The sequence below is a fragment of the Lithobates pipiens genome, unplaced genomic scaffold (genome assembly GCF_037356315.1).
Source record: "Lithobates pipiens isolate NorthernLeopardFrog02 unplaced genomic scaffold, aLitPip1_a1.2 Scaffold_23, whole genome shotgun sequence".
NCBI classification, from domain to species: Eukaryota; Metazoa; Chordata; class Amphibia; order Anura; family Ranidae; genus Lithobates; species Lithobates pipiens.
The window spans coordinates 125,290,762-125,317,108 of record NW_027507785.1 but is presented as its reverse complement, the minus strand read 5'-3'; the positions used below and the strand labels follow the sequence as shown (position 1 = coordinate 125,317,108).

Here is a 26,347-nt window from a genome sequence, read left to right as displayed (position 1 = left end):
ACAATATTGGTGGCAGGAATCTGACTGGCCATATGGTATTTACAATCAGCATTGCAAAATATTAAATACTGCACCAGAGATCTGTAAACTGAATTGCTTTTCTCTGCTGTTCTGCCTTTGTGGGTTGTTGTCGTTTTGTAGAATAATATTACAGAATAAAAGGCTATTACTGGGTAACTAGGAATAGTTCCACAGGGGGTCATGTGTACAAGCCGTGTACTAGACTGCTACGGACTATATGATCACCGTGGTGGGGTGACCTGATCCAGTTGGCTGCTGCTTTTTTTGGGGGGGAGACCATGGTGTCCACTTTAAGGGGCATATTTATAAAACAGTGAATATGACTTTCGCCAATTATTCCCTGGCGGTGAATCAATCACTGTCATTTAAAACACATACCTACAGAAAATGTCAGATTCACTGATATCTAAGCATGTCCCTACGTTTTACTTGTACATTAGCGTATTTACTAATGAATATTACATCTTCGATGAACGGCACAGCTTGCCACCTTATGTCTAATCCATTTGTGATGATGTGATCTGTGTTTAAATTATGTTAAAAAAAATACTTGACTGTCAGTCTAAAATCCATTAACCTTGAAAATCATTTGAATGCAGTGTCTGAATCATTGCCCTTTCCAGTGGTTTATCAGGGACCATTACAGAAATGGATTTGTTCTGAATACAGTCCTATAAACACTATCGTTTTTTTCCAAATATTCTTTTTCTAATGCATAAAGAATGGGAACTGATTGACTCCAATAGAGATGCCACTTTTACGCTACAGGTGACTCACTTGTTGAGCTAATCTTTCTATAGGTGACTAAAGCGAGTTGTGACTCACGCAGATGACTCACCATACAAATGTGTATTGTGATGTACTATAGGGATTTGGTCTAGTAATGATTTATTATCCCAAGTGCCCAATATTGAATAGGGTGAGAGCGGAGTGTAACCTTTTCTAATTGAATGTTATATGTCAGTTAGTCCTAAAGCTACAGCTCTGGAATCAGTTCTCTGCATTAACAAAATGACGGTGTTATATAGATCTCATTCTTGTTCAGCCTAACAGATCTAGAAAATACTTTATATCATCTATCACCTATAGTTATTGGGCGTTTTAATATAAAAGCGATCAATGCAGACATCTACCATCTATAAAGGAACTCTTTTTTTTTTTTGAGGGCTGATATTACTGTTGGCCTGTATTAATAATATCCTTGCTTTTTGATACAATGTAGTCTAGTAAAGACATTGTAATTTGCCCTTTGTGATGAGTACCATCTCTCACTTTCTTTCCAGGGAAAAGTGGAATATCTTGTGAAGTGGAAGGGCTGGCCACCCAAGTAAGCTTAAATTACTTCTACATATAAATAGATATGTGTGTGTTTGTGTGTGTGTGTGTGTGTATTGTATAGTTTATATTACCTGTGTGATTTAAAGTTGCATCATTGGTCGTTGGTAGACGTTCTCAGTCCCTGCTTATTTAACACAACACAACAGTTCTAACCCTAAAGTTCAATCTTTAACTTCTTCTTACAAGCTGTAATTCAGCGTGAGATAAACAAATGTTTTGTAAAGCAATATAGCATGTGATTACTGAAGAGCACATGCTTGGTTCCAACCAGAAGCATCTTTTGAATTCTCCCGCCTTTGGATCATGTGTGCCGTTAAAGGGAAGTGGCTTGGCAGACCATAAAAATGTGTTGTTTTTTTTCTCCTCTATGGGCTTCATATCTCAAATTAGATTGCTTTTTGCATCCAGCTAAGCATTTATCAACTAGTATTATCAATTCTATTTCCAGTGTGTTTTATTTGTGCAAAAATGCACATTTTTGTTCTATAGCCACAAAAGACTAACCTTTTCATTCAACTAGCATCTCAACTAACAAATATGCATATACCACAAACCTATGTAGAACCTATATAGCAGCATAGAACATGGGGAAAGAAAATACACATACAAGAGTATATAGGACATACAGCATTTTAATGTATGCATGAATTCTGTTATTGATTATACCTGAAAATTCAAATATTAAGTTACTTTTTTTTATTATGATCCTCTGACTTCCCCCACTGGTTTTAGCAACCTGGTCCTTCAGTCCACAGGTAATACAGAGCATAGTACCTGGGAAAACATGCCTTTGTGTTATTTAGGTGCTTTTCAAAAATATGATTTATTGGTGAATGGGGAAAATTGTATTATTTACATTACTTTGTTAACTTTAACAATTACTTCATGATAAAGAAAATGGATACTGTATTCTCTAGAAGATTTTTTTTTGATCTGTCTCCATGCATGGGAAGATATGCATATATATATATATATATATATATATATATATATATATATATATATATATGCATATATTCCCATGAATGGAGACAGATCAGCCAAAAAATTATTATATATGTATATATATATATATATATATATATATATATATATATATATATATATATATATATATATATAGAGAGAGAGAGAGAGAGAGAGAGAGAGATAGAGATATACTCATTCAGAAAAGCAAACCTTGATGTCGCAGATGAGCGATTTATAAAGAATGAAGAAAGTAAATTGGAGGTGTTGCCCATGAAAACCAATCAGATTATCTTATCTTTATGTCTGTACTACAAAAAGCAAGCAGGAGGCAGCTGATTGGTTGCTGCAGGCAACACCCCTACTATTTTCCCCCAAAATAGTACCTCCTAAAAATGTAACTTAAACATAAATTGGTATTTGGATTAAAACCTAAAATCATATTTTTTTCAAAGTGAAATAGAAAGGATGTTGGAATCTAGGAAGCAGAATGAACGGGTACTTGATTAAGGTGCTTTTCAGGGATGTATGCTTTATATGCAGAGGGGCAGCAGAGAGCTGTATGTTCTCTTGGCATGGCACTGCCTGCTCCTAGATAAGGACTGCCTATTGAATACGTCTTGTTTATCACCTCTAATCTGACTGGGGGAGTGAGAACTCAGAGGAGGGGGAGCCGAGAGAGAGTGACGCATGAGTCATATGTTCACTTGTTTACTTCAGCCTGTGCTGCAGTGTGCGCAAGAACAGCAAAGGAAAGGTGTGCACAGCGTAACCCTTTGTTTGTCTTGAGGCCAGCGTGCCGTGTGTGACTGCAGGCTACAGTTTATTCTACAAAAAGATGCTAATTATTGCAGACCTTATGTTAAACGTCAAACACAGACATTGTGTAATACAGAGAATAAATCCTTAATAGCTGCTATAGATAAACCTTTAGTAAAATGACATTCGGTTTGTGTTTTCGTCTGTTCACGTTGACACTGTTGTGGTGTAAGGATTGATGCATATTAAGATGTTCTGGAAGAAAGGTGTTCGCATTTATCTTTTATCATAGAAAAGATGCCTGCATATTATGGTCTATATCTGTTTAGGATGACCGTACAAGTCTATTCTCATTAGGCAATGCAGGCTGTTCAAGCGTTTATGAAATTGAGCAAGGGTAATGGATGCTTTTGACCATTGAAGCTGCTTATTATTGTACGCCGTTATTCTTAAGCTCTTGCAGGTCTTGATTTTTCCCCATTTCCATGGAGAAAAGGAAAATAGTATGTTACCATGTGAGCACTGCATTGACTGAGCGGAGAGAAGACTTCAGCAGATTCTGGTGATTTGGCAATGCATCTGAGGATGAACAGATGTCAGTGGAAATGCAAAACTTGCTTAAGCAGGTCAAATACAGACCAGAAGGAGGTCAACTTCAGGTCTAATGCACCTGTCAATTAATTCGGAATGATCCCAGAAGTGTCTTAAACTGATGCTATAGACACAAGCCCAAAACCCATTGACACAGGCCCTTACTTGACTTTAGGTTTTATAATAAAAAAAATTATAGTAATTTTAGCCTAGGTTATTTTTTGGAAATTACCCAAAGTAATTTCAGCTGGACCAATCAATAAAAAAAAGCAGCAGCATATTATTTAATGATTAAAATATATTTTCCTAGCCATAAAGTACAGGACACAAGATCTTTAGTCTTTAAATAAGGGTTGTTTGCAACTACCTTCAGATGACTGGACACAGACAAAAAATAAAGCTGCAGCGACAGCCATATAATATAGGCATACCCCACTTTTAAGTACACAATGGGGTTTATTTACTAAAGCTGGAAAGTGCAAAATCACTTCTGCATAGAAACCAATGAACTTCTAACCCCAGCTTGTTCAATTAAGCTTTGGTAATAAAACCTGGAAGCTGATTGGTTTCTATGCATAAGTGAGCCTGATTTTGCACTTTCCAGCTTTAGTAAATAAACCCCATTGTGTACTTAAAAGTGGGGTATGCCTGTAACACCTTCCACTCCCCACTAACCTCCGTTTTTTTTATTTTTTTTGCTAAAGCCCCATACACACTATCAGATTTTCTGCTGATTTTTGTCTTCAGATTTACCAAAACCATGTAGTGCAAGGGCCTGCCTGATTGCATACAAATTGAAAATCTTAAGGTTTGACCTCACATTATATGGTTTTGGTAAATCCAAAGGAAAAAATCAGCAGAAAATCTGAGTGTGTATGGGGCTTTGGGTTTCCTTAGATGATGGACATCTGTGTACTAAATGAAGCTTACCTCTTATTCTGCTGAATTTTTATGCGATTCCCAGCTGCATTGTAGCCCCTTCTGCTTCCTTCTGCAGCTTCCAGATCAGCTGACTCCTCATCTGAGCCTATATAAACTACCCAGACCCTGCCTGATGAAGATGAGGGGCTAATCTATAGTGCCCATTTGGGCACTGGATCCTGTTTGGGTGCTCACCTTGACATGTGGTGAATTGTGTTGAGTTAACTACAAGGTGCTATACAGGTCCAGGCCTGTGGTCTGCCTGTTCCTGTAAAATCCCTTATGCTGGCCATACACTAAAAGAAAAATCGTCAGAACCCAATTTCGAAAAACAGACATTGGGCCGTGAGAGCAAACGATAGTGCCATCATCTAAAGACCGATAAATCGCTCAGTGGACATAAATTCATTTTTTGTTTGTTTTTTTACATATACCTAGAACAAACAGTTTGGACAGGAAACACATTAACCTTTCAATTTATCGTTCGTTGGGCAGAAAATTTCCAAACGCGTCCTTTGTTTTTTTTTTTCGGCTTCAAAACATCCCGACGAGAATCGATTTTTGTTCCCATTAACTGGCTGAAAAACAAACAAACTGGCCAAATTACCAAATTTGGGCTGATGTTTCGTATAGTGTATGGCCATCATTAGGTGTATGGCCAAAGTGGAGGGTTAAACCAGAATGTGGTCTGGTCCCTTAAATCCTGCAGAGAGTGGGTACTGGTTCCCTAAACCCTGCAGGAAGAGTGAAGATCTCTGCTTTTGTGAACGCACCCTTAAAATTTGTCCAAGGGTGCTGGTACTCCTATGCCCTTGGCTGTGGAGCAGCCCAGACTGCGACACTGTATAATGGTGTGTTGCAGCCATGGAGCAAGAGCGCTGGTGATTGAAAACTTGGTGCCTTTTTGCCAAGCTTTTTTTTTCAGACTTCCACTTTGTTATGCACAAGCACTTCTCCAAGGGACTCCCTGTTTCTTGCTCCACCATTGCTAGGTTGACCAGACAAGTCACCATCAGAGCCTATGGTCTGAAAGATAGGCTTCCGTGTTAAAGCGGAGGTCCACCCTAAAATGGACCTTCCGCTCATCGGAATCCCCCCCCCCTCCGGCGCCACAATCGGCACCTTTCAGGGGGGAGGGGGGTGCAGTTACCTGGATAATCCAGGTAACTGCACCCACTTCTGGGCTAGCTCTCTGCGGAAAGGGGCGTACGTTACGCCCCTTTCCGCAAGCGCCCGCCCCCTTCAGCAAGTGCCCCGCTGCCTGCTGGGAAACACACAGCTCCCAGAGGCAGCGGGGACCGTCCGGATTGCGCCGCGCGGCTCGCGCATGCGCAGTAGGGAACCGGGAAATGAAGCCGAAAGGCTCCATTTCCTGATTCCCATACCCAAGATGGCGGCGGCACGAGCGAGCGATCGGCTTCGGGTGCCGACATCGCGGGCGCGCTGGACAGGTAAGTGTCACTATTTAAAAGTCAGCCGCTGCAGTATTTGTAGCTGCTGGCTTTTAAAAAAAAAAAAAAACGCGGAGTCCCGGTGGACTCCCGCTTTAAGGTACCCTCTTCCAGATCCATTAGTGCTTCATGGGCTTTTCATCATCAGGCATCTGCTTATCAGATTTGCAAAGCTGCTACCTGGTCTTCTGTTCAGATGTGAAAGTTTTATCAGGTGGATATTTAAGCCTCTTCTGATACCTGTTTGGGGCAAAAGGTGCTACAAGCTGCTCTATGTTCTTTCCATCCCTTCTTGACATGTTTATGTGAACCTGTTAGTTTTTGTTTGCTGTGTTGCCTACCCCTCAGTAGGACTGATTTTGGATGTCTCATGGTTAAACAGGAACCCATTTAATTTACTGTACAACAAAAAAAAAGAAAAATCAGTTTTTTGTCTTATCTAAAATCTGTTTCTTGAAGTACAATAAAGGGCATAGGCCCCTCCCCTTTGTTCTTAATGGTCTCCCTATTGCTTACTACATAATTTAGGCAAGGTGGGGGGACTAATATAGGGAATGTCCTCACAGCTTTAATTTTATGCCAGCGTCTTAATTACCTGAAGGTAGCTTCATATAAACCGCAGTTAAAGACTAAAGCTGTGTATACATGCACCAAAAATTGTCTGGTTCAGCGGGAACTGGCTGTCTTTTGATGCCTGTGGAATCCTCTCTGTTGAACAGAAGCCGGCCTAACAACTAGCTTCTGTTAAATGGTTATGCTGGAAAACCAGCATTCAATCAGTGCTTGCGGTCAATGACTGCAGCACTGATCTGTGTATGCTGATGGGAGTCTCCCCTGTCAGAATACAAGATAACAGTGGGGGGGGGGGGGGGGGGGGACACTGCATCAACATTGTTTGTGTTGATGATGGGATCAGTGAGGTTTTTTTTTTTTCATTCAATCCACCGGTAAACAAAAAAATAAGTGTATACCCCACTTTAAGATCCTGTGTCCTCTCCTGTACTCCAAGAAATAAATTTTACTGGTGAAAAAACTATTCTTTGTTCTGCTGTGAAATCTTAAATCCAGCCCACACTTTTTAAGTAGTTACAGTAAGACCTCTTCCAGAATATGCAGTTCACTTTTGGGCACCAGTTCCCAAAAAGGATATCAGCGAACTGGAGACAGTGCAGAGAAGGGCAACCAAGCTGATGGAGGCAAGGAAGAGGCATGGAGGAGCTCAGACTTGAGGAAAGATTAGCTTAACTGAATTCATTCTCTCTCTCGAAGAGGAGATTAAGTGGGGATTTGATCAACATGTATAAATACATAAGTGGTCCATATAATGAACTTGGTGTAGTAATTCACTTTCAGGTCATTATAGAGGACAAGGGGGCACTCTTTACATCTAGAGCAAAAGAGATTTAACCTTCACATACGAAAAGGCTTCTTCACAGTAAGAGCAGTGAAATTGTGTAACAGACTGCCTCAAGAGCTGGTTCTGGCCAGCTCAGTAGATTGTTTAAAAAAAAGGGCTGGATGCATTCCTAAATGCACACTCAATATCAATATTTAGAGGTAACAACAACAAGAAAAGTTTATCCAGGGAATGTCCGATTGCCTTCTGGGGGATCAGGAAGGAATTTTTTCCCCCACTGGAGTGAATTGGATCATGCTTTACTAGGATTTTTTGCCTTCCTGCGGATCAACTGTCGGTATAGGATTGTGTATGGGAAGGTTTCTATTTGTTTCTATGTGTGTGCGTGTATGTGTGTGTGTGTGTGTGTCTTTTCTTAATTGGTTGAACTAAATGAACTAGCGTCTTTTTTCAACCTATGTTACTATGGGGTTGATTTACTAATACTGGAAAATGCTAAATCTGGTGCAGCTCTGCATATAAACCGATCAGCTTCTAGGTTTTTTGTCAAAGCTTAATTGAACAAGCTGAAGTTAGAAGCTGATTGGCTATCAGGCACAACTTTACCAGATTTTGCAGTTTTAGTAAATTAAACCCAATGTGACTATGTGACAGTACTGTTTGTTATTTTGTAGGAATAATGATCTAAACCAACATAAGAAAAGCAGGCTGTTTTAACCTCCCTGGCGGTACGATTATTTCGGATTTTAGGTGCTAAAAGCGGTACCATTATTTTGCATGAAAATTTGGCGTTTTATATTGTAGTCCTGCAATTCTTAGGAATAACTCTCTTAAATCTGTCCAAACCAGAGTCTAGCAGACATCCCGGGTATGATAAAGTTTGAAAAATTAAATCATAAATTATAATATAATAAATAATTATAAATAATTGTACCAAATAATAATATAACAATAATAAAAATGATTGAATAATGTAATCAAATCAAAAACACTGAAATTTGCTCAGTTGCAGAATTGTCACTGTCATTACTTTTCAGTATTTGATGACGGATCTCCCCACAAATCGCTATCGCTTAGTTCTGCGAGTGATTCTAATTTATTATCGCTGTTTTCTAGCTGGTCTAAAATCATTTTTGATGTACAGTGACAGTTTGGTTGCTATGGACAATCTCCAGTTTCCAGGCATAAAGAACAGTTTTTATTATATAAAACTGCATGCAGGACACTGGGCAGACCACTAGGGACAACGGGGATGTGAAATATTTACATACAGCAATGTAATCTGTAAGATTACATTATACTGTATGTATACTGTTTGTTTCACTTTTTGAATTTGGCGCCGATCTCCGTGCCCGTGCGTCGCAACGCTCGCAGGGCACGGAGATCGGCGATGTAATGCATCGAGCGAGACACGGCTCGCTCGTACAGCGGGGAGACAACGCTGGATCCGAGGGAGAAGGTAAGTAAACCTCCTCCTGGATCCAGCGATGCAGTCCCGAGTCTGACTCGGGGATACCGCTTTTGGTATAAAAAATCCACCCCGAGTCAGACTCGGGAATACCGTCAGGGGGGTTAAGCACCCATAACAGTATTTAGGATTGTCCCAATCTTTATAACTGTCACTTTACATGTAGGCTAAGCTGTCCGACAACAGTCGGAAAATAAAAAAAAGGACTCATTAAACTGGATACTATAATTACAACTATTAACCTCATACAAATAATTCAAAGTGTACAGATATATAAGGTAAGATGCCCCTTAAAGCACAATAAAATAACAAATATTTTATGATCCCTAAATTGGCAACAGTTATATGCAGATCTGCTGACACTAAAGGTGGAAGGTCTGTAGGGTTAGTGCAGTGGCCGTTATTATGACACCACTGCTAAACTGTCTCCATTGCTTGTCCCTGAGGCTCCTTCGTTGCTCATACTGTATCTATGGAAAAGAAACAAGACTGACCTCCAAATTATTCCATACTTTTTGCAGTAGGCAGCTTGGAAATGGCATACTAGAGAAAAAGCTAAGAAATGGCACACTATAGAAAAAGTCACAGAGGTGATTTTGATACACTTTAAAGAGACCAAGAAGGAATTCATAGAAATAACACAGTACTCTTGGGAAAAGTTCCTTAGACCATCAGATGGAAAAAAACAAGATAAATGGGGCACATCTAGGAGTGATAACCATTGCAGGTGGTCAAGAAAACAAAATGTGTATCACACCAAACAGGCTTGGGTTCTAATTATGCTCCTTATATTGATTTAAAATGCATTCATGGTGATCTTCATTTGCCAGTGGATAAAAGGATATTACATCTAAGTGTATTTACATCTGTCAGCAGAGACATACCCATGGGAAAGGATTCACCAGTGATTATTATAATTTCACTTGGCTCAAGTGCTATTTTAATGGTGTATATCCACAGCGCATAAACTAGAAGAAGTCACCAGGCTTTGTGGATTAAAAAACAAAAAGAAAAAACTCAAAATTTAATAAAATGGGTTGAAAGTATACACAGGATAGCTTTTGTGTTTGTATTACCACCCCCCCCCCCTATTTGTATAGGGATTTTGTACTTTGGCTATCAAATACATTTTCTTGAACATTACCTAGGGAATAATATCTTAATTTACTAACTGCTGAAACCAGTGGCCACTACTCTATACTCATTCTCTTAGATCTTTCTGCTGCCTTTGACTCAGTTAACCACCCGCTCCTCCTCAAAAAACTCCACATCCTTGGCCTCCAAGGCTCTGCTCTTTCGTGGTTCTTCTCCTACCTATATCAGCACACCTTCAATATCACCTACAACTCTGTCTTTTTTTTAATAGGGTTTCCCCCAAGGTTGTGTCCTTGGGCCTCCTCTATTCTCCATCTATACTTCCTCCCTCAGTCAGTTGATAACCTCTCACAATGTCCAGTACCATCTCTATACTGATGACATGCAAATCTACACTACTTCTCAACTCACCCATTTTGTCTTTTCGCACATCACTAACTTACTCACTGACATGTCAGCATGGATGTCACCCCACATCTTCAAACTAAGTCTGTCAAAAACTATGCTCATAATATTCCCAGCACCATATAAGGAGGCATTGTATTATCCCTTATAGAGGGATCACAAGTGGGCAGCTAAATTGTGTCTCTCAGCAAAAGTAAGAACTACAGCACCTATTTGGTAAAATAATTTCTACGCTACAGGCTACAGTAATTTTTTTAGTGGTATTCACAGTTAAAATGGAAATGCTTGTGGGAGGTTGACTTTGATGGACTTTATTTTTTCTCGTTTTTTTTTTCAACGAGGTGTAAGAGCAGCCCTGGTAAGACCAGTTAGGCCAGCAAACATGTATGTCTAAGAAACGGATGTTCAAGGGCAATTATGCCACAGCTGTGATTGTTTTTTGATGGCGCTGGATCGAGATCGGGCTCAGGTAAGTATAAGGGGGGGTTAGGGGGAGATCCTCTGCAACAGAAAAGATGCATTAAGGTAGAAAAACCTTAAGACTTTGGAACCACTTTCCGTTTGTATTTTAAAGCAAAATAATATTACCTAACATTTTTAGTTATGGGTGATTTGGAGCAGTTTGATCCCTTGTATACTTCCTTGGGAATACGTTGACTTTGACACCAGAAAGACATTCTCCTCCAGCAAGTTAAAACAATGAGAATCAGAGCCAACACAAATAAACAAATAAAACATTCAAGAATTCTGACGTGAGCTAAGCTTCAGATTCAAGATAGCTATTGAAAAAGTGATGCGCTGAACTATGTCTGTGGTAACTAGGGAGCTCAATAGCTATGCTTGATGCTGAAGTACATCTGGTGCCAAATACAGTGTTTTTTAATGATATAAACTGTCAGTAATAACATGTAGAGTTGTAATTGATGCCTACTAAAACAGAACTGAGTCACATCTGGCACTGATAATGATCTCTTGAGTCTAGTGGTAGTAACAGAGGAGAAAGAACAAAATATTTAAGCATTTGACAAGTCTTATAGTATTATTTGTATTATAGTATGTTTTCTGGATCTCTGCTTTTCCTCTATTTATAGCAAAAAGGTATCAATACATTACAGTATAATTGCTTTGCTGTTTTCTCTACATTTACACATACCTATGCCTATGAGGAGGACTGTACTCTGCAGGACTACTAGGGGCCAACATGAGTACAACTCCTTTATAGGAGTCAGGGCCACTGATAAGGCAGTACGGTCAGCCTTCCTGTAACATTTTAGCAAAAATATAATTTTATATTTCCGGAGGTGGGGGGTCCTTACACAGCCCTGCACACAGCGAGGAACGGTTTTATGGTAGAAAATGTTTTCAATGACCGGGGGTGTGCTGTGGTTCCACGGTTGCAGGTGATTTGTCTGGGCAATGGCTGGTGTTAGCACTTCAATCATCACCAAATCATGGTTGATATGGTGTCAGGATGATTGAAGCGCACTACTTCTATTATTACATTGTAATATAAAATGAATTAGCTGAACTCATAATTCCATAATTTGGAATTAGTGGGAGCCCTGAGAGTGTAACCTGCCACTAACGCCTGCCACCTGATACAGCTTGTTGCTTGCCATCGTCACCTGCCACTAGATGCCGCATGTCACTTGCCACCGTCGCCTGCCACCAGATGCAGCATGTCACTTGCCACCGTCGCCTGCCACCAGATGCAGCATGTCACTTACTACCATAACCTGTCACCAGATGCAGCTTGTCACTATCCTGCCATCAGATGTAGAATGTCACTGTAGCCTACCACCAAAAAATACCAGTAGTAGCTTGTCACTTTCATTTGATTTAAATGTAAAGGCAATTGGTATGGTTTTTTTCAGAAGTGAAAGACTTAGGTTACACTGCTTCTGGCAGCCTCTCCCCAGCAGCATCCAAGCAGGTAAACTTGCACATGCGCATTTTCTGGCCCTATCCCAGAGTGAGGGCGGGTGGTGAGAGATGATGTAATCATCTCTCTGCTCGCCTGTGGCTACAGCTCTGTCAAGGCCGGCCTTCCTGGCCATGCTGTAAGGGCGGAACAGCGGTGATGCCAGAATTGAGAGACAATCTCATCTCACTGACTGCCGCACCGCTGACAGAGCAGCTTTCATGTTCCGGCTGCAGAGGTGCCATGAACTGGCACCACTCCGCAGCCTAGGGGTTGGGGACCCCTGTCTAAATGGAAAATTTGTAGCGAAGGTCCTGTTGCCTCTTATTGTGTCTCCTATGTTTTTGTATTGTATAACCCATTTAAAGTATGTCCCATAGTACAGCAAGACGCCACTATTAGTTGTAATAGATTATGTGGCAAATTAAGTAAGGCTTAAATCAAGAAGTTTATTCTTGTACTATCTTAGTACATTATAGGGAACATTACTAGGAAATACTGTTTACATGGAAATTTCTACCAATGCAGACCATGTGCAATAGCTGCAAATGGGCAATGTTTTGTGACACCTAAAATCGATTAAATTTTTGTAAGAAATGTGAATAATGGATAATTCTTGAAATAGCACAACGTTGACATATTTAGTTGTATTATCACTGAGCTGCATGCTTGAAGTTTAATAAAAAATAAAAAGTAATACATTTTAATGCCATCCCTTCTGATTGGTCCTTCATCGTAGATGCAGCAGATGTACTGATTGGTAACTTATAGGTCAGAAAAATATGGTAGGGTTGGCTTTGCTGCAGTACCCAGAATATCTTGAATATCAACAGTTTTTTTACAAACTGCTTAAAATCAATGTAGCACTGAGTCCCAGAGAAGCTGCAAGTTTATTTAGGTCCTTTTGCCACTCTATGATGACCTATCCAGTACCTGGACCCAACAGGGAACAGGGGAGGGAGCTCAAGCACACAGTCTGTGATTGGCAGCCTCGATTCTGTTCCTGTGGGGGAGGGGGTGTTCCTTCCCTCAAATCAGTTGTTATCTCTCCTCACTGAGTGTAACTTCAGCTCCCCATCCCCTGATTCCTGTATGCTCAGACAAGCTGTATAAATTATGCACTGTCAATAGATGGAGATAAGAGATGGCTTCTGATAAACAGGTACAACTTATGTAGGAAGATTTGTTTGAAGTCCAGTTACTTCATTGAATATATGTAAGGTTTTACAACCACTTTAAAGGTTAATTTTAGGTATGACAATTTTTCCATAATCCAGGTTGATCCAATGTAAGTATGTATGTATGTACCCATCTGTGGATCCCTGTGGAAGTTGGAAATCACTGTAGTAGGCACCATTACTACAGTGTACTCCAGACTTTTGGGTCCCATGCTGCATTGTGAACACATAAATATTGCTTGCTCAGCGCAGGCACAATTCAGGAAACAATTAGCATTTTCTCAATCAATGCAAAACATTCCCTGATTGGACGAGGTGGAGAATCAGGGCAGTGATGTCATAATCTGAAACTTGTTGAACCAAATAACTCTGTGTAGAGCTGCAAAGCAGCAGGAAAAGACACAGCTACCCCATGTCTGCCCATATTGTAGTGTACACGCAGTGCTGCAGGGGTGTGCCATGCTTCACTGTTCATCAGTGGCGTAGCATGAGTGGAGCTACAGGAGCACTTGCTCCCTTCTCTCTCTCCGTTATCTCTCCTCTCTTCCTCTCTCTCCGCAATCTCTCATCTCTCACTGTGTGGGAATGTCCAGGTGAGTGGTTTTAGGTCAGAATGGGTAAAATTGAGAACAAGCTGCATGCTCCCGCTGAGTGTATGAAAGTGAACTGCTCAGTGCAGTTGAGAATGGTTCTAGCACCCCATGCTTTGCCACTACTGTTTATACACAAACAAGGATTTTCTCTCACAAAATTAAGCAGTTCTCTACATAGAACAGCTCACTGCCTGTACATCACATCAGTTTTGACATTTTGTTACTGCAGGATGAAATGAAAGATCTGCTATAAAAATACAGATAATTAATTATGTATATATTTTTTTCTAGATACAGTACTTGGGAACCAGAAGAGCATATCTTGGATCCACGACTTGTACTGGCTTATGAAGAAAAGTAAGAAGTTCCTCACTCTTTGATATAGAGTTTCTATGTCTGTCTCTAGGGGCAATAAAAATTAGGTTCTCTTATTTGTTACAATGCAGTACACCGGACCTCTATTCAAAGACCATCGGTTATATGCAGGCTACCTTCGGGTGATTGGACACTGACAAAAACTTGCTAGGTCACCCCTATTGTGCACTCATATGATGCTGCCCACTGCCTGAGAATAGAGTTGTTCACTAGTGTGCTTAGGTGGCAAACCTTTGTCATAAGTATTTTTCTTTTTAAACTATTCCTTTTGTAGTTATCTGACACTTCTGTCAAGATCTAACTGCTTATTGCCCTGTGTTAACTAGCAGTTTCTGGATTGGTACCAGGACCTCACTATTTGGGGCCCACCTATAATATTTGCTTTGTGCACAGAATTTTGAATTAGGTGCTCATCTTGGCAGTTAGCCTCAGGGTGCTATACAGCTCCAGAGCCGTGGTCCATTTCTATGGTTCTCAGACCCTGAAGACCCCTTTGGGGTATGCCTACTGTGACAGACAAAGCCTGGACCTCTAGTAGGCTCAGGTGGATGAAGTAAGGCAGGGTTTCTATGTATGTTGACGCAGATTTCCTGGCTTTTAATAAGATAAACTGGAGTGTTGTCTAGGTGGTTTAAAAGGCAGTGGGATGGGGAGTTATTCACTTGTGGTCCACCTATTATATGTGTCTCTAATATTTCTCAGTGAAAGCAATTAAAAATTAGTGTTTTTTTCCCCTCCTATTCAGATTTAATCTCAGAAGGATTGAGGTACTGTAGCTGCGTCATGCCAATCGGCTGATGCATTTCTGCCAAAGTTGCACATTGCAGCACTGCTGCTTTCTTCTTTTATGGAGACTCAGGCCACGGGAACATTGTCAGTGCCTAGGTTATAGCGGGTCTTGCATCCAGACACGCAAAACCCTATTCAGTCCAAACTTTATTCCATGAGTACCACACTGGGGATCCCCTGACTTAGTGATGGCAAATCACAGGCGAAACGGAGCTAGGACAAAAGGGTTGAATAACATGCACCATGCAGCCTGTCTGACAAAAGCAGATTTCTCTGCTGCACTGTCTGAATTCTTTGGAAAACATTCTACGCATCAAGAACCTTTTGTTTCCAGGTGTCAGAAACGCTACATGTCCTCTATTCCACTTATCCTGTTCAGGAATCAGAGGCCGAAGCTCCTTTACTTGAGGGTATTATGAAGAAAAGTATTTAGGACCCTGATTTTGTAGCAGAGACCACATAGGATTATGCTTCTCCTAATTTTATGAACCTGAATTGAAACACTTTGTCTAATATCACAAGACTCTCCACAGCCAAAACAAGCCTTATGGACAATAAAGCCCCATACACACTATTAGATTTTCTGCTGATTTTTTCCTTCAGATTTACCAAAACCATGTAGTACAAGGGCCTGCCTGATTGTATACAAATTGAAACTCCTAAGGTTTGACCTCCTATTATATGGTTTTGGTAAATCTGAAGGAAAAAATCTGCAGAAAATCTGATAGTGTGTATGAGGCTTAAAAAAGGCCCCATACATGCACAGATTGATTGTGCACTTTAGGAGGACTGGACCAACCCTGATAGGATATTCGTTCCTTCTAATCTTTTTGCTTATCTATGGGAAATAATTTTAAGAAGAATGTTGGATGAGTGGATCCTGCCATTTCAGTTCTCGGTAAACACCTGACAGTTCCTATTGAGGATTTTCACTCTTTTATGGATTCTCGTAAAGGCTTCATTTGCCCATGCAGTTCTCGCCCTGCAGCCAGCAATTTGTCATTTGCCATACAATTGCTAACTGGACAAGACAAAATAACAGAGACTATGAACTTCTCTTTGACCCTGCTCTCTTAGAACAATTTCTTATGAACAGGATTTTGTGAACAAAAGCTTTGTCTGCTGAACCTTGTAAGAAGTGTGTTCTACTCATACTTTTTCACAGTAAATGCCAGTTATTGGGAATCCCTTCATAAATTAATCAAGAAAGTCACTGGGGGTAAAGTGCTTCTACTTCAATAGAAAAAGCCTAAGTCTCCTAACTCCTACAGCTACTACTTTTGCTTAGCGAATAAAATATTTTTGCCCAGAAAAACCAAGACTCCTTTTTTTGCAAGCCCTGGACTCCCAAGTCCACCAAGCCGGCCCAGATGCCTTCCTCACAATGTTGAGGTGCCCTACTCCTCTCAGTGAGGCGGCGTCTGTTGGCATTGCATCAGGATGGATCAGAGTGGTCCCAGGTCTCTGGGGCTAATCTGTAATTTCAAAGGGGTACAAAATTGGGTTTCTATCTCTGCCACCTCCTCACTATTTAGCTTTCAGTTTGCCAGCTTCAGAACAAAGGAATGCAGGTTTGATGAATGCCTTGTACTGACTTAAAGTAAAAGGTATGGTTGTACCAGTTCCTTCTGAAAAACAGTTTCAAGCTTTCTCTTCCACCCTATTCATAATCCCAAAACTAAATGGGGGTATCTGCCCAATACTGGACTGAAAGTCACCAAACCGATTTCTTTGCATACCAAAATTCTTGATGCAATCAACAAAATCTGTCAATTGTACGCTCAGACAAGGGGAATTTCTGACATCATACAACAAGATGCATATCTACAAATTTTCATATTCCCATCACATCAACTCTTTCTGCTTTTTGCTCTGGGAGACCAACACTTCCATGGTTTTGGTAAATCTGAAGACAAAAATCAGCAGAAAATGTATGGGGCTTTAGAGACACACATCTCTTACTCTTCCAGGTGGAAACTTACATTCCAACTCTCTCAGGCATCCAGTTTGCTAAAAAAAAACAACAAAAAAAAGTCTAACAGGGTGGACAGGGTTATGAGTGCACACAAGAGGTGGCCTTAGCAAGGCTTTTGCTAGTGTCCAAACCCATGGTTTATGAATACCTGTGTGTCCTGTACTGTACTTCAAAGATAAGGACAGGTAAGTCAAAATTCCTATTTTCTATCTGTTCAAAAAAGTTGATGTTTTCAATTAGTATATGAAAGCAGTATCACACATGTATACTGCCCTTTTGGTTCGTATAAAGCAGTATACACTATAGGTTTGTAAAAAGACCTGGGACACCCTTGGGTGCTCCAAGGAGAGAAGTAATGCAGCATGCTTAGTGACGAACAGTGGGTGTGGCCAAATTGCATTAACCGTGGGAGGGCTTAAAGGGGAATGGTTAAAAAAAAGCATTCTTGTACCCCTAAAATATGTTCAGATTGCTGTGTGCAAGTAAGAGTCAGACTCAGCACAATCATTTTTGCAGTTTGGCTGTTGTCAGAGTAAAATATGTCCTTCCTACATCACTGCTATCACTAAAGTAATCCCCATTGTTGGTGTCAGATCCCCCTCCTCTCCCTTTCTATAAGATAGGGTGTAGCACTATGGTGGCTGCATGCAGAAGGTGGAGCTATATCATTGCAATAATGCCACAAAGTTCTACTCCCATGCAGATGGCACAGCACTACAGCCATTTCAATGCAGCCACCCCTCCTTCCCCCTTCACATTAGGCATCTGCATTAGAACACATAGAAACAGACATCCTGATCCTTAGTGCAGACACTGGGCATTCTCTGCTACACATGGGGAGGGAGCATGGCTGAGCTGAGACTGAGGGGCCGTGTCCCTCTTTCTTCAGTGAATACAGCCACCAGGAGCAAGGAGGAGTGCTCAGTGGATCCCCAGCGAGAGTCAGTGAAAACACAGGGCAGCGCCACAGGCTCCAGCATCACTTGCTCTTTTATGGGCTGCCGATGGGACCGGGTATAGGAAGCACCTCCCTAGCGCCTCCCCTGGTCCAGTCTGAATAATGTTGATTGAAAACTCGGACTGTCCGGGTTACTACCAGACAGGTGGCAGCCCTAATACTGTTATGCAATATCATACAGTGTATTAAAACGATTCCTAATATTAACCCATTTTAAGTATGCTGTTATGAAAGATCTAGTATGATGTTTATTCTGATCTCTTATCATTTTCACCTTCCATGAACATTGCATTTAGTTATTGTTTCATGTAAAGAATAATTCTGTAGCGTGTGACACTAAGACCCCTTTCACACTGGGGCCGCCTGTGCGTTCGTGGTAAAGTGCCGCTCGTCTTAGCGGCACTTTACCATGGTGTCTTAGCAAGGTGTTTTTAACCCACAAAAAAAGGGGTTAAAAACTCCCTTGTTGCGGTGTTTCCGAATCGCTTTGCAGGTGCTTCCAAAGAGCTGCCCATTCATTGCAATGGGCAAGGGTGTTTTGGAAGCACTGTATACAGCATACAAACTGCCCCACAAATGCTGCTTGCAGGACTTTTTCTAATGCCCCCCAAGCGCACCGCCCAGGTGTGAAAGCACCCATTACAGAGAAAATCAGGCAGTTTTCAGGTGCTTCACAGGCGCTATTTCTAGCACTAAAACGCCTGAAAACTGCCTCAGTGTGAAAGGGGCCTAACTGAAAAAGATGGAGAAAGATACATAATGGTCTGGATCCAGAATTATGCCCTGTACACACGGTCGGACTTTCCGACGGAAAATGTGCGATCGGACTGTGTTGTCAGAAATTCCGATTGTGTGTGGGCTCCATCTGACTTTTTCCGTCGAAATTTCCGACACACACATTTTGAGATCTGGATCTAAAATTTTCCGACAACAAAATCTGATTGTTTAAATTCCGATCGTTTGTAGACAATTCCGACACACAAAGTGCCACGCATGCTCAGAATAAATTACGAGACGAAAGCTATTGGCTACTGGTCTCTTTATAGTCCCGTTGTACGTGGTTTACGTCACCTCGTTCTGAACAATCGGATTTTCCGACAACTTTGTGCGACCGTGTGTATGCAAGACAAGTTTGGGCCGAAATCCTTTGGAAAAAATCAGACGGATTTTGTTGTTGGAATGTCCAACCCTGTACAGGGCATATGACTTGCACAGAGTCACTGGCACCTTGAATCATGGTATACCAAAGCATTTTGTTGTACCACGCAGCACCATTTCGTCTGAAACCAAGTTAGTCAGCAAGGTAATACTCAAAAACGTACCTCATAGGCTGTTAGAACTACCTTAAAAAAAGAAATATATTAGGGAAAAGCCAGCCAATCTCTTAAAGAGGAAGTAAACCCTGATGCGTTTACTTTCTCTTTCATTCCATGCAAAGGGAAAGCATAATGGACTACTATGCATAGTAGTCCATTATGTGTCACTTACCTGACATAGGAGCCAGCAAAGTCACCGCTGTCCCCTGTAGTCCGGCGCATCCATCTTCTCGGTGGGATCTCGCAGCTCCGCCGCTATCATTTGGCGAAGCCACGATCACATCACTCCTGCGCATGCGCACGGGAGCCGACACGCGCGGCATCTTTGTCATCGACGATGCAACGTTCAGTTCAGTTCGGTGCCTGTCTTCGGGCAGATATCTCCTAAACCGTTTAGGAGTTATTTCTTGGACCTACAGGTAAGCCTTAATCTAGGCTTACCTGTAGGTGAAAGTGGTTTGTAAGGGTTTACAACCACTTTAACTGTGCTAGCTATCGCGCTGGTTTTGAATGAAATAGAAAGGTGACAGCAAAGCAGCCCACAAGTGCAAAACAATTGTGAGAACTTTTGCAATAGTTTTTGGAAGATCTTTCTGAACAATATTTGGCTTCCATCAGTGAAAGAATTCTACAGGTGTGCTGAGCTATTATATCAGCCAACAATTTAGACTCAATTTTGTTTAATAAAACAATTCCATGATTTTATCTTCAATTGTTTGTTCTATGCTTTAATTGTAAGGTTCATTGAAAAATGTAATTGCATACAATTTAAATAAACCTAGAAAAATTGGGTGTTCCTTAACTTTTACCTGGTAGTGTATATTTAAATCACTAGAGAAATGTAAGCAAGCAACCAACTAGTCTGATTGCTCTTGCTTTTGGTAGTCTCTGACCTCTTTACAATATTTAATTTAATAAGAAAATCATGAAAACATAATTTTTCTCTCCTGATGTAAATTGGCTTGCTACACAGAAATTACCTTGATATATGAGCACTTAAAATGTAGGTGTTCTGATAACTTAATATGTTTTTTGCTCATATTTGTTATTTTAGAGAAGAAAAAGAAAGAGCTGCTGGCTGCAGGAAACGTGGCCCAAAACCTAAACGCCTCCTCCTGCAGGTATGAACTATTATGTGATCAATGTTTCTCAAATTATAGATAACACTGCATACGGGACCAATTTCACATGTATTGAAATTAAAATAAAGGCAGCAGCTAGTACCACTGAAAACTGATATGATAAAAACAAAGCTCTTTAATTCTTAGCATCAAGTAATGGGAATTTTTATTATGTGCTATATCCATGTGTGTGGTTGTTTTATTGGCTTTTATTAATTTAAAATACTTTAATTTATAATGATAAGGATCCTTTCTATTTAATTTGCCTTTATTTTTATTTCCCCCACAAATATATGAAGATGAAGCTGTTCAGCAAAAATGACAGTGACAGCGGTTAGGATAGCCCTTCAGAAGGTGCTTATAATTGTCACATGGTCACTATTTATTCATATGGTTTCAATCTTCTTTTTTTTTTTAAAAAAGGTGTTTTCATCCAACCCCTGTCATTGTCACTTTTGTTGGATATCTTCACTTATTTGTAAATGAAAATAAACACGTGAATTTAAAATTTTTATTCATATACTAAAAACTATCATTCGATGTATACCTATTATCAAGCCCCTGCATGAGCGATTTACAAGCTTGTCTTTGTATTTTCATGTTTATCCTCAAAACCTATAAACATATTGAAACAGAAAACTACCATGTGACCTACAATTATCAGAATACCATTTTTTTTTTCATTAACAGTTTTTTAAGGGACTCACACTGGAGAAACCACAGGTATAAAAGGCAACAACTAGACATGGAAGACTGTGATACTCATTCAAGAAATGTTTGAGTGTTCTTTCCATTTTTTTGTAGAAACTCTGGGGTTGATTTACTAAAACTTGTGAATGCAAAATCTGGTGCAGGTGTGCATGGTAGCCAATCAGGTTCTAACTCCAGCTTGTTCAACTATTCTTTGACAAAAAAAAACTGAAAGATGATTGGTTTCAATGCAGAGCCACATTAGATTTTGCACCCTCCAATTTTAGTAAATCAACCCCTCTGTCTTTTGTATGTACCCAAAAATCTTCTAGCATTATCTGATACACAAATAATGGAATAGGACTATGTAGAAATGGACTTTAACACTGGATTAGGAACTAAAATTTTTGCAGCTGCACATTATAGGCTCCACACCACTCCACTCTGTACACCATACTTCACACTATGCACCCTGCCAGTCAACCCTGTACACTGTGTTGTAAATTATGTACGTTACACTTCTCCGCTCTATACATTAAATGCTTTACACTAATCAATTTACACAGTGTTGTATACTATACTGTCTACATTCCTTCCTTACTGCAAAACTTTCCATTATACAGTGTACATTCTATACTCCACACAGCTCTGCATTATACACCTTGTTATATGTTATATACTGCATGCTAATGCCAGTGTCTGCTGTTCCTCAGACTCACCTGCAGATTACATTCATTAATACTGATCCTTCCATGCCCAAATGCGCACATTGTTTCTAGTAACAATATTAGTAGTAATAACAGTAATTAAGGTAATTTTTAAAGAACTTTATAGAAAACGCCTGTCAATGTTGACAGATTTTGCACAGCCATTCTGCAGCTTTTACCTCAATTTTACTCCATTGTCAGAGTAATAGGCACCACATAGAGAAGGACCAGACCTGTGTTGAATCTACCTAAGAACACCTATCTGTTCACCTAAACTCTTTACAAGGAAGGTGCACAATTATTGAAAAGGTGCAAACCAAGAGTTCTATACCAGGGGCCAACAACCTTCTCAACAATAAATGTTCATTTAGAAGCTTTAGAGAGAGAACCAGCCTGCCAGTGAAAAATAGTGCATTTTATTGACTTCAAATTAGCCCAGTTCGAGCACCTTCAGACCTCAAATCATCTTCAATTCCTGTGTCTTCAGACCTAAGATCATCCTCAATTTCTGAACCATCAGACACGGGGGGGGGGGGGGGGGGGGGTTACATTCATATTTGCTGCAGCTTTCGGTTCCACTAGGAGAAAGAAAAGGATAAGTAGATGGATTCCTTTATGTAACAAAGTTGGCAGCTTCAGACAGGTCCATGCTGGGAGGATGGCTGGTATCTGAACACCAGTGACACCAAGTGGGCCTCTTAAATGCCATGGAGGAGGGTGGGCTGTGAGTGCAGAGGGGCAGGCCAGTCATTGTAATTGACAGCCTAGCGAGCTGTCAATTACAGCCCACGACAACAGCACTGTATTTGTAGGGAGCAGGGATCTGCCAGAGGATCCTCCAAGGAGCAAGTCTGAGTCTGCGAGCATGCCACATAGCGATGTTCCAGGTGCCTCTAAAAATTACATCATGTGCCCACCCTGGCACACATGCCACTGATTGCCTATCCTTGTCCTATTTGTACAATCTTAGATTGTATACTAAACAATCCAGGGATTTACAGACCTCTTTCATGTCAGTCTAACTCCGTGTCCAGAGTATGCTAACATTTGGTACATGGGCAAAGAGGGGAGGGGAACTATAGGCCCCGATATGTCTGTCAAAAAAAAAGTTGTATTTCATAATAAATGTTCCTTAGCTAATGATGATTTTTACAGCAGGATAACTACTGCATTATTTTGTGTTTTCATTGTAGAGTTTTATGTTCTTCCTGTCTCAGTAATAGTCTGTGCATGAGGGTATGACTTACTAAAACTGGAGAGTGCAAAATCTGGTGCAGCTGTGCATGATAGCCAATCAGCTTCTTATTTCAACTTGTTCAATTAGGCTTTGACAAAATGGGGTATATCAACCATTGTGTCACCAGGACAGGAATTTATGAAAAAACTGATCATGGCCAGAGCAGAGTTTTAATGAAATATTTACATTGTTCCAAAAAGCATGGATTGATATGAGATAATGCAAGGACTGCTGTTTTTCTCTTCTTTTGTTACAGAGGCTGTATGGAATGGACCTGCGTAGTGCACACAAATCAAAAGAGAGAAAACTCTGCTTTTCTCTGTCTCGGAGATTCAGCAGTGGGCTGGGGACCAAACCTGCCACTACATCCTCAGTGCCAGAGAAAGCCAAATCACTGCAATTCCCACTCAGCAAACAGCGCAAGGGGAGAAAGTTTCTGTGCCTGTCCCGTAAAAAGTTTCTACGGGTGTCTACCTTTGAGTCTCTAAGCCGAAGGTCAGAGTTCTTTGCCAAGGAAGATGAAAAGGAAGATACACAGACCATCCCTGACTGGCAAGAAGAGAAATCTACTGAGGAAGACAAGCATGAAGCAGACAAAGAAAAACAAGAAGATGAAAATAAAGGTGAAATAGTCTTCAAACTTTAACTTTATGTGAAAAAATTACTGATTTAACTTAAATAGTTTAAAAACATTGAAATACAACAGCTGTCAAGCACTGGTTTAAAGAAAACCTTCAGTGAGAGAAACATGGAGGCTGTCATTGCTGTACCCCTTTTTTTTTCTTTTTTTTTTTAATTGCCAGTTGCCTGGATGTCTCTACCTCTACCTTCAGTCCATTCACTCCAGTAAACAGTTTATGGGTTGTCTTTTTAAAATGTGTTGCTTGTAACAGGAGAGGGATTGAGGCATGGGATACTGCAAAAAGAATTAGCAAACAGAGAACAATCCTCTCCCAAAGTAAATCTGAATACTGAACAGTCTATTCCCTCACAGCAAAAGACCATGGGGGAGGGTTGGGGGTGGGGGGAGCAAAACAAACTGGCGATCGGTTACCTTCTTAAATGTGTATTTGTTGGAACCCATTGCTATCTTCAGGACACTACACAGTCAAAAGGAACACTTTTAGGGTCTCTACTCCCCAGAACAGCTGCCTCCTTCCAGCTTCCTCCAGACACCACTCAGTGAGGGAGACAATCCTTTTTCAGACTAGATCCTTTGAAGAAAACTTGCAGTCAGATCCAGGCTGCTTTTAGATCCTAGTAGTGCAGCTCCTAAAAACTTGGAGAACCGCACCCAGTCCTTTAGCTGTCTCAGGGGCAACACCTCCCATGAGGCTGGGAACTCTCCTTCCTGGGGAAAGACAGTCCCTCCAGAGCTTCAGAATATTAACTGCCCATACACCATCTGGGTGCACCTCCCCAGAGATTGGCTAGGTCCCGATCAATATTCAGACTGTTTTTTTAAATTCTCCCTCCCTAAGCTCTGAATACTTCTTCTAAAGGCAGGGGGGAGCAATCAAACTCCCAGCCTGTGAAACCCTGAACAGACCAAGCCAAACAATCTCTGCTCCCTTGATTACAAAAGGAGCCCAAAAAGGACATTTATTTAGCTAACCTAACTAGGAGGATGCTACACTTAGGTGTTTATGACAGTAAAGTGCACCTGTGCCCAAACAGTGGACATTGAATTAATTGTGTAAAAGATTAGTTATTGTGTAAAAGATTAGTTATTGTGTAAAAGATCCTTTTAACACCTGTAAAGTGATCCTGTAAAGTGAAGTAATTTATTTCAATGATCCTCAACAATTACAGCAGACTGTAAGGCCGGGTTTTACACCTTTGTGCTTTTGTTTGATTAATTTTACATTGAAATTATTGGGAATACATCAAAACACACATCAGTGTAAGCAGTAAGATGCACATCACAACACACATCACTGAATCATGACATTTGGCAGTGGCATTGATGAGCATTGTTGTGTGTTATGATGTGCAACAATATAAAAGGTGCATTGCAAAGCACATTTTAACTGATTTAAATGAAAAATGTATTGAAAGCCTAAAGTCTGTTTTTCAGGGTCATTCACACAGGCACCCTGCATAGCCGAGTATGGCAGGTATGCAGGCGTGGATACATGGAACCTGTCCCTGTGTACCTGTCAAGCTTAGCATTACGGGTGAGTCCCTAGAGCCAATGCATATCCACTAATGTGGGCTGCCTGTACACAGCTCAGTTTTTGGATAGAAAAGAAAATTTCTTTGAGCTGCACAGGGTTGATTGCCTGTGAGAAGGAGCCCTTTTACAGTTTTTTCACAGTAGGTCAGTACTTTAGTGTGCATAGTTTGGGCAGAGGTTAACTTAACGTTATCTGCCATTTCTTGCTGTGATCATTACATCCTAAACTGTGAAATTCAGTATAACATAATTTTGCAACCATCCTGTCTAGAGGTCGACCGATATATCGGCCGGCCGATATATCGGCCGATATTTGCCGTTTTTTAAATAATCGGCATCGGCCGATTTGTGCTGATAAAAAGCCGATTTAGAATTACAGCGGGACTTTGAAATGACTTCTGTATAGGAGTCAGTCTAACCTCCTCGCGCCCGCCCTATAGCCGAATTACGGCCGTAGAGCAGGCGCGTTCGTTTGGGCGGTCGTCCCTGGACGGCCTGATGTTTACTTCCGCAATGCGCGCGGGGACAGGCAAACACAGATCGCTGTAAACGGCCAATCACAGCGGCCGTTTACAGCGTGATCGGCGTGTCCAATGGGAGATGATCTCATATGTAAACATATGAGATCATCTCGCAGCGCCGCTCTCCTTCCTCGCACAGACAGTGCGAGAGGGGAGAGATGAACGGCTGCAGCGGCAGCCGTTCTGATTCCGGAAAAAAAAAAAATTAAAAAAATGAAATAAAAAGTGCCATCCGCCCCCAGCAGTGCCATCCGCCCCCAGCAGTGCCATCCGCCCCCAGCAGTGCTATCTGCCCCAGTGCCATCCACCCCAGTGCTACCTGCCCCCAGTGCCATCCACCCCAGTGCTACCTGCCCCCAGTGCCATCCACCCCAGTGCTACCTGCCCCTAGTGCCATCCACCCCAGTGCTACCTGCCC

The 26,347-nt window shown here is 41.0% G+C and overlaps 1 protein-coding gene across 1 annotated transcript in view; it reads left to right on the top strand.

Moving 5' to 3' along the window:
• The window catches only part of CBX7 (chromobox 7), a 41,433-nt gene that overhangs the window by 1,279 nt on the left and 13,807 nt on the right, over positions 1 to 26,347 (top strand). Inside the window, exons 2-5 of the mRNA XM_077452315.1 lie at positions 1,305 to 1,348; positions 14,356 to 14,421; positions 20,532 to 20,598; positions 23,489 to 23,855. Coding sequence (XP_077308441.1) covers positions 1,305 to 1,348; positions 14,356 to 14,421; positions 20,532 to 20,598; positions 23,489 to 23,855 — 544 coding nt within the window. The remainder of the gene's footprint in view (positions 1 to 1,304; positions 1,349 to 14,355; positions 14,422 to 20,531; positions 20,599 to 23,488; positions 23,856 to 26,347) is intronic.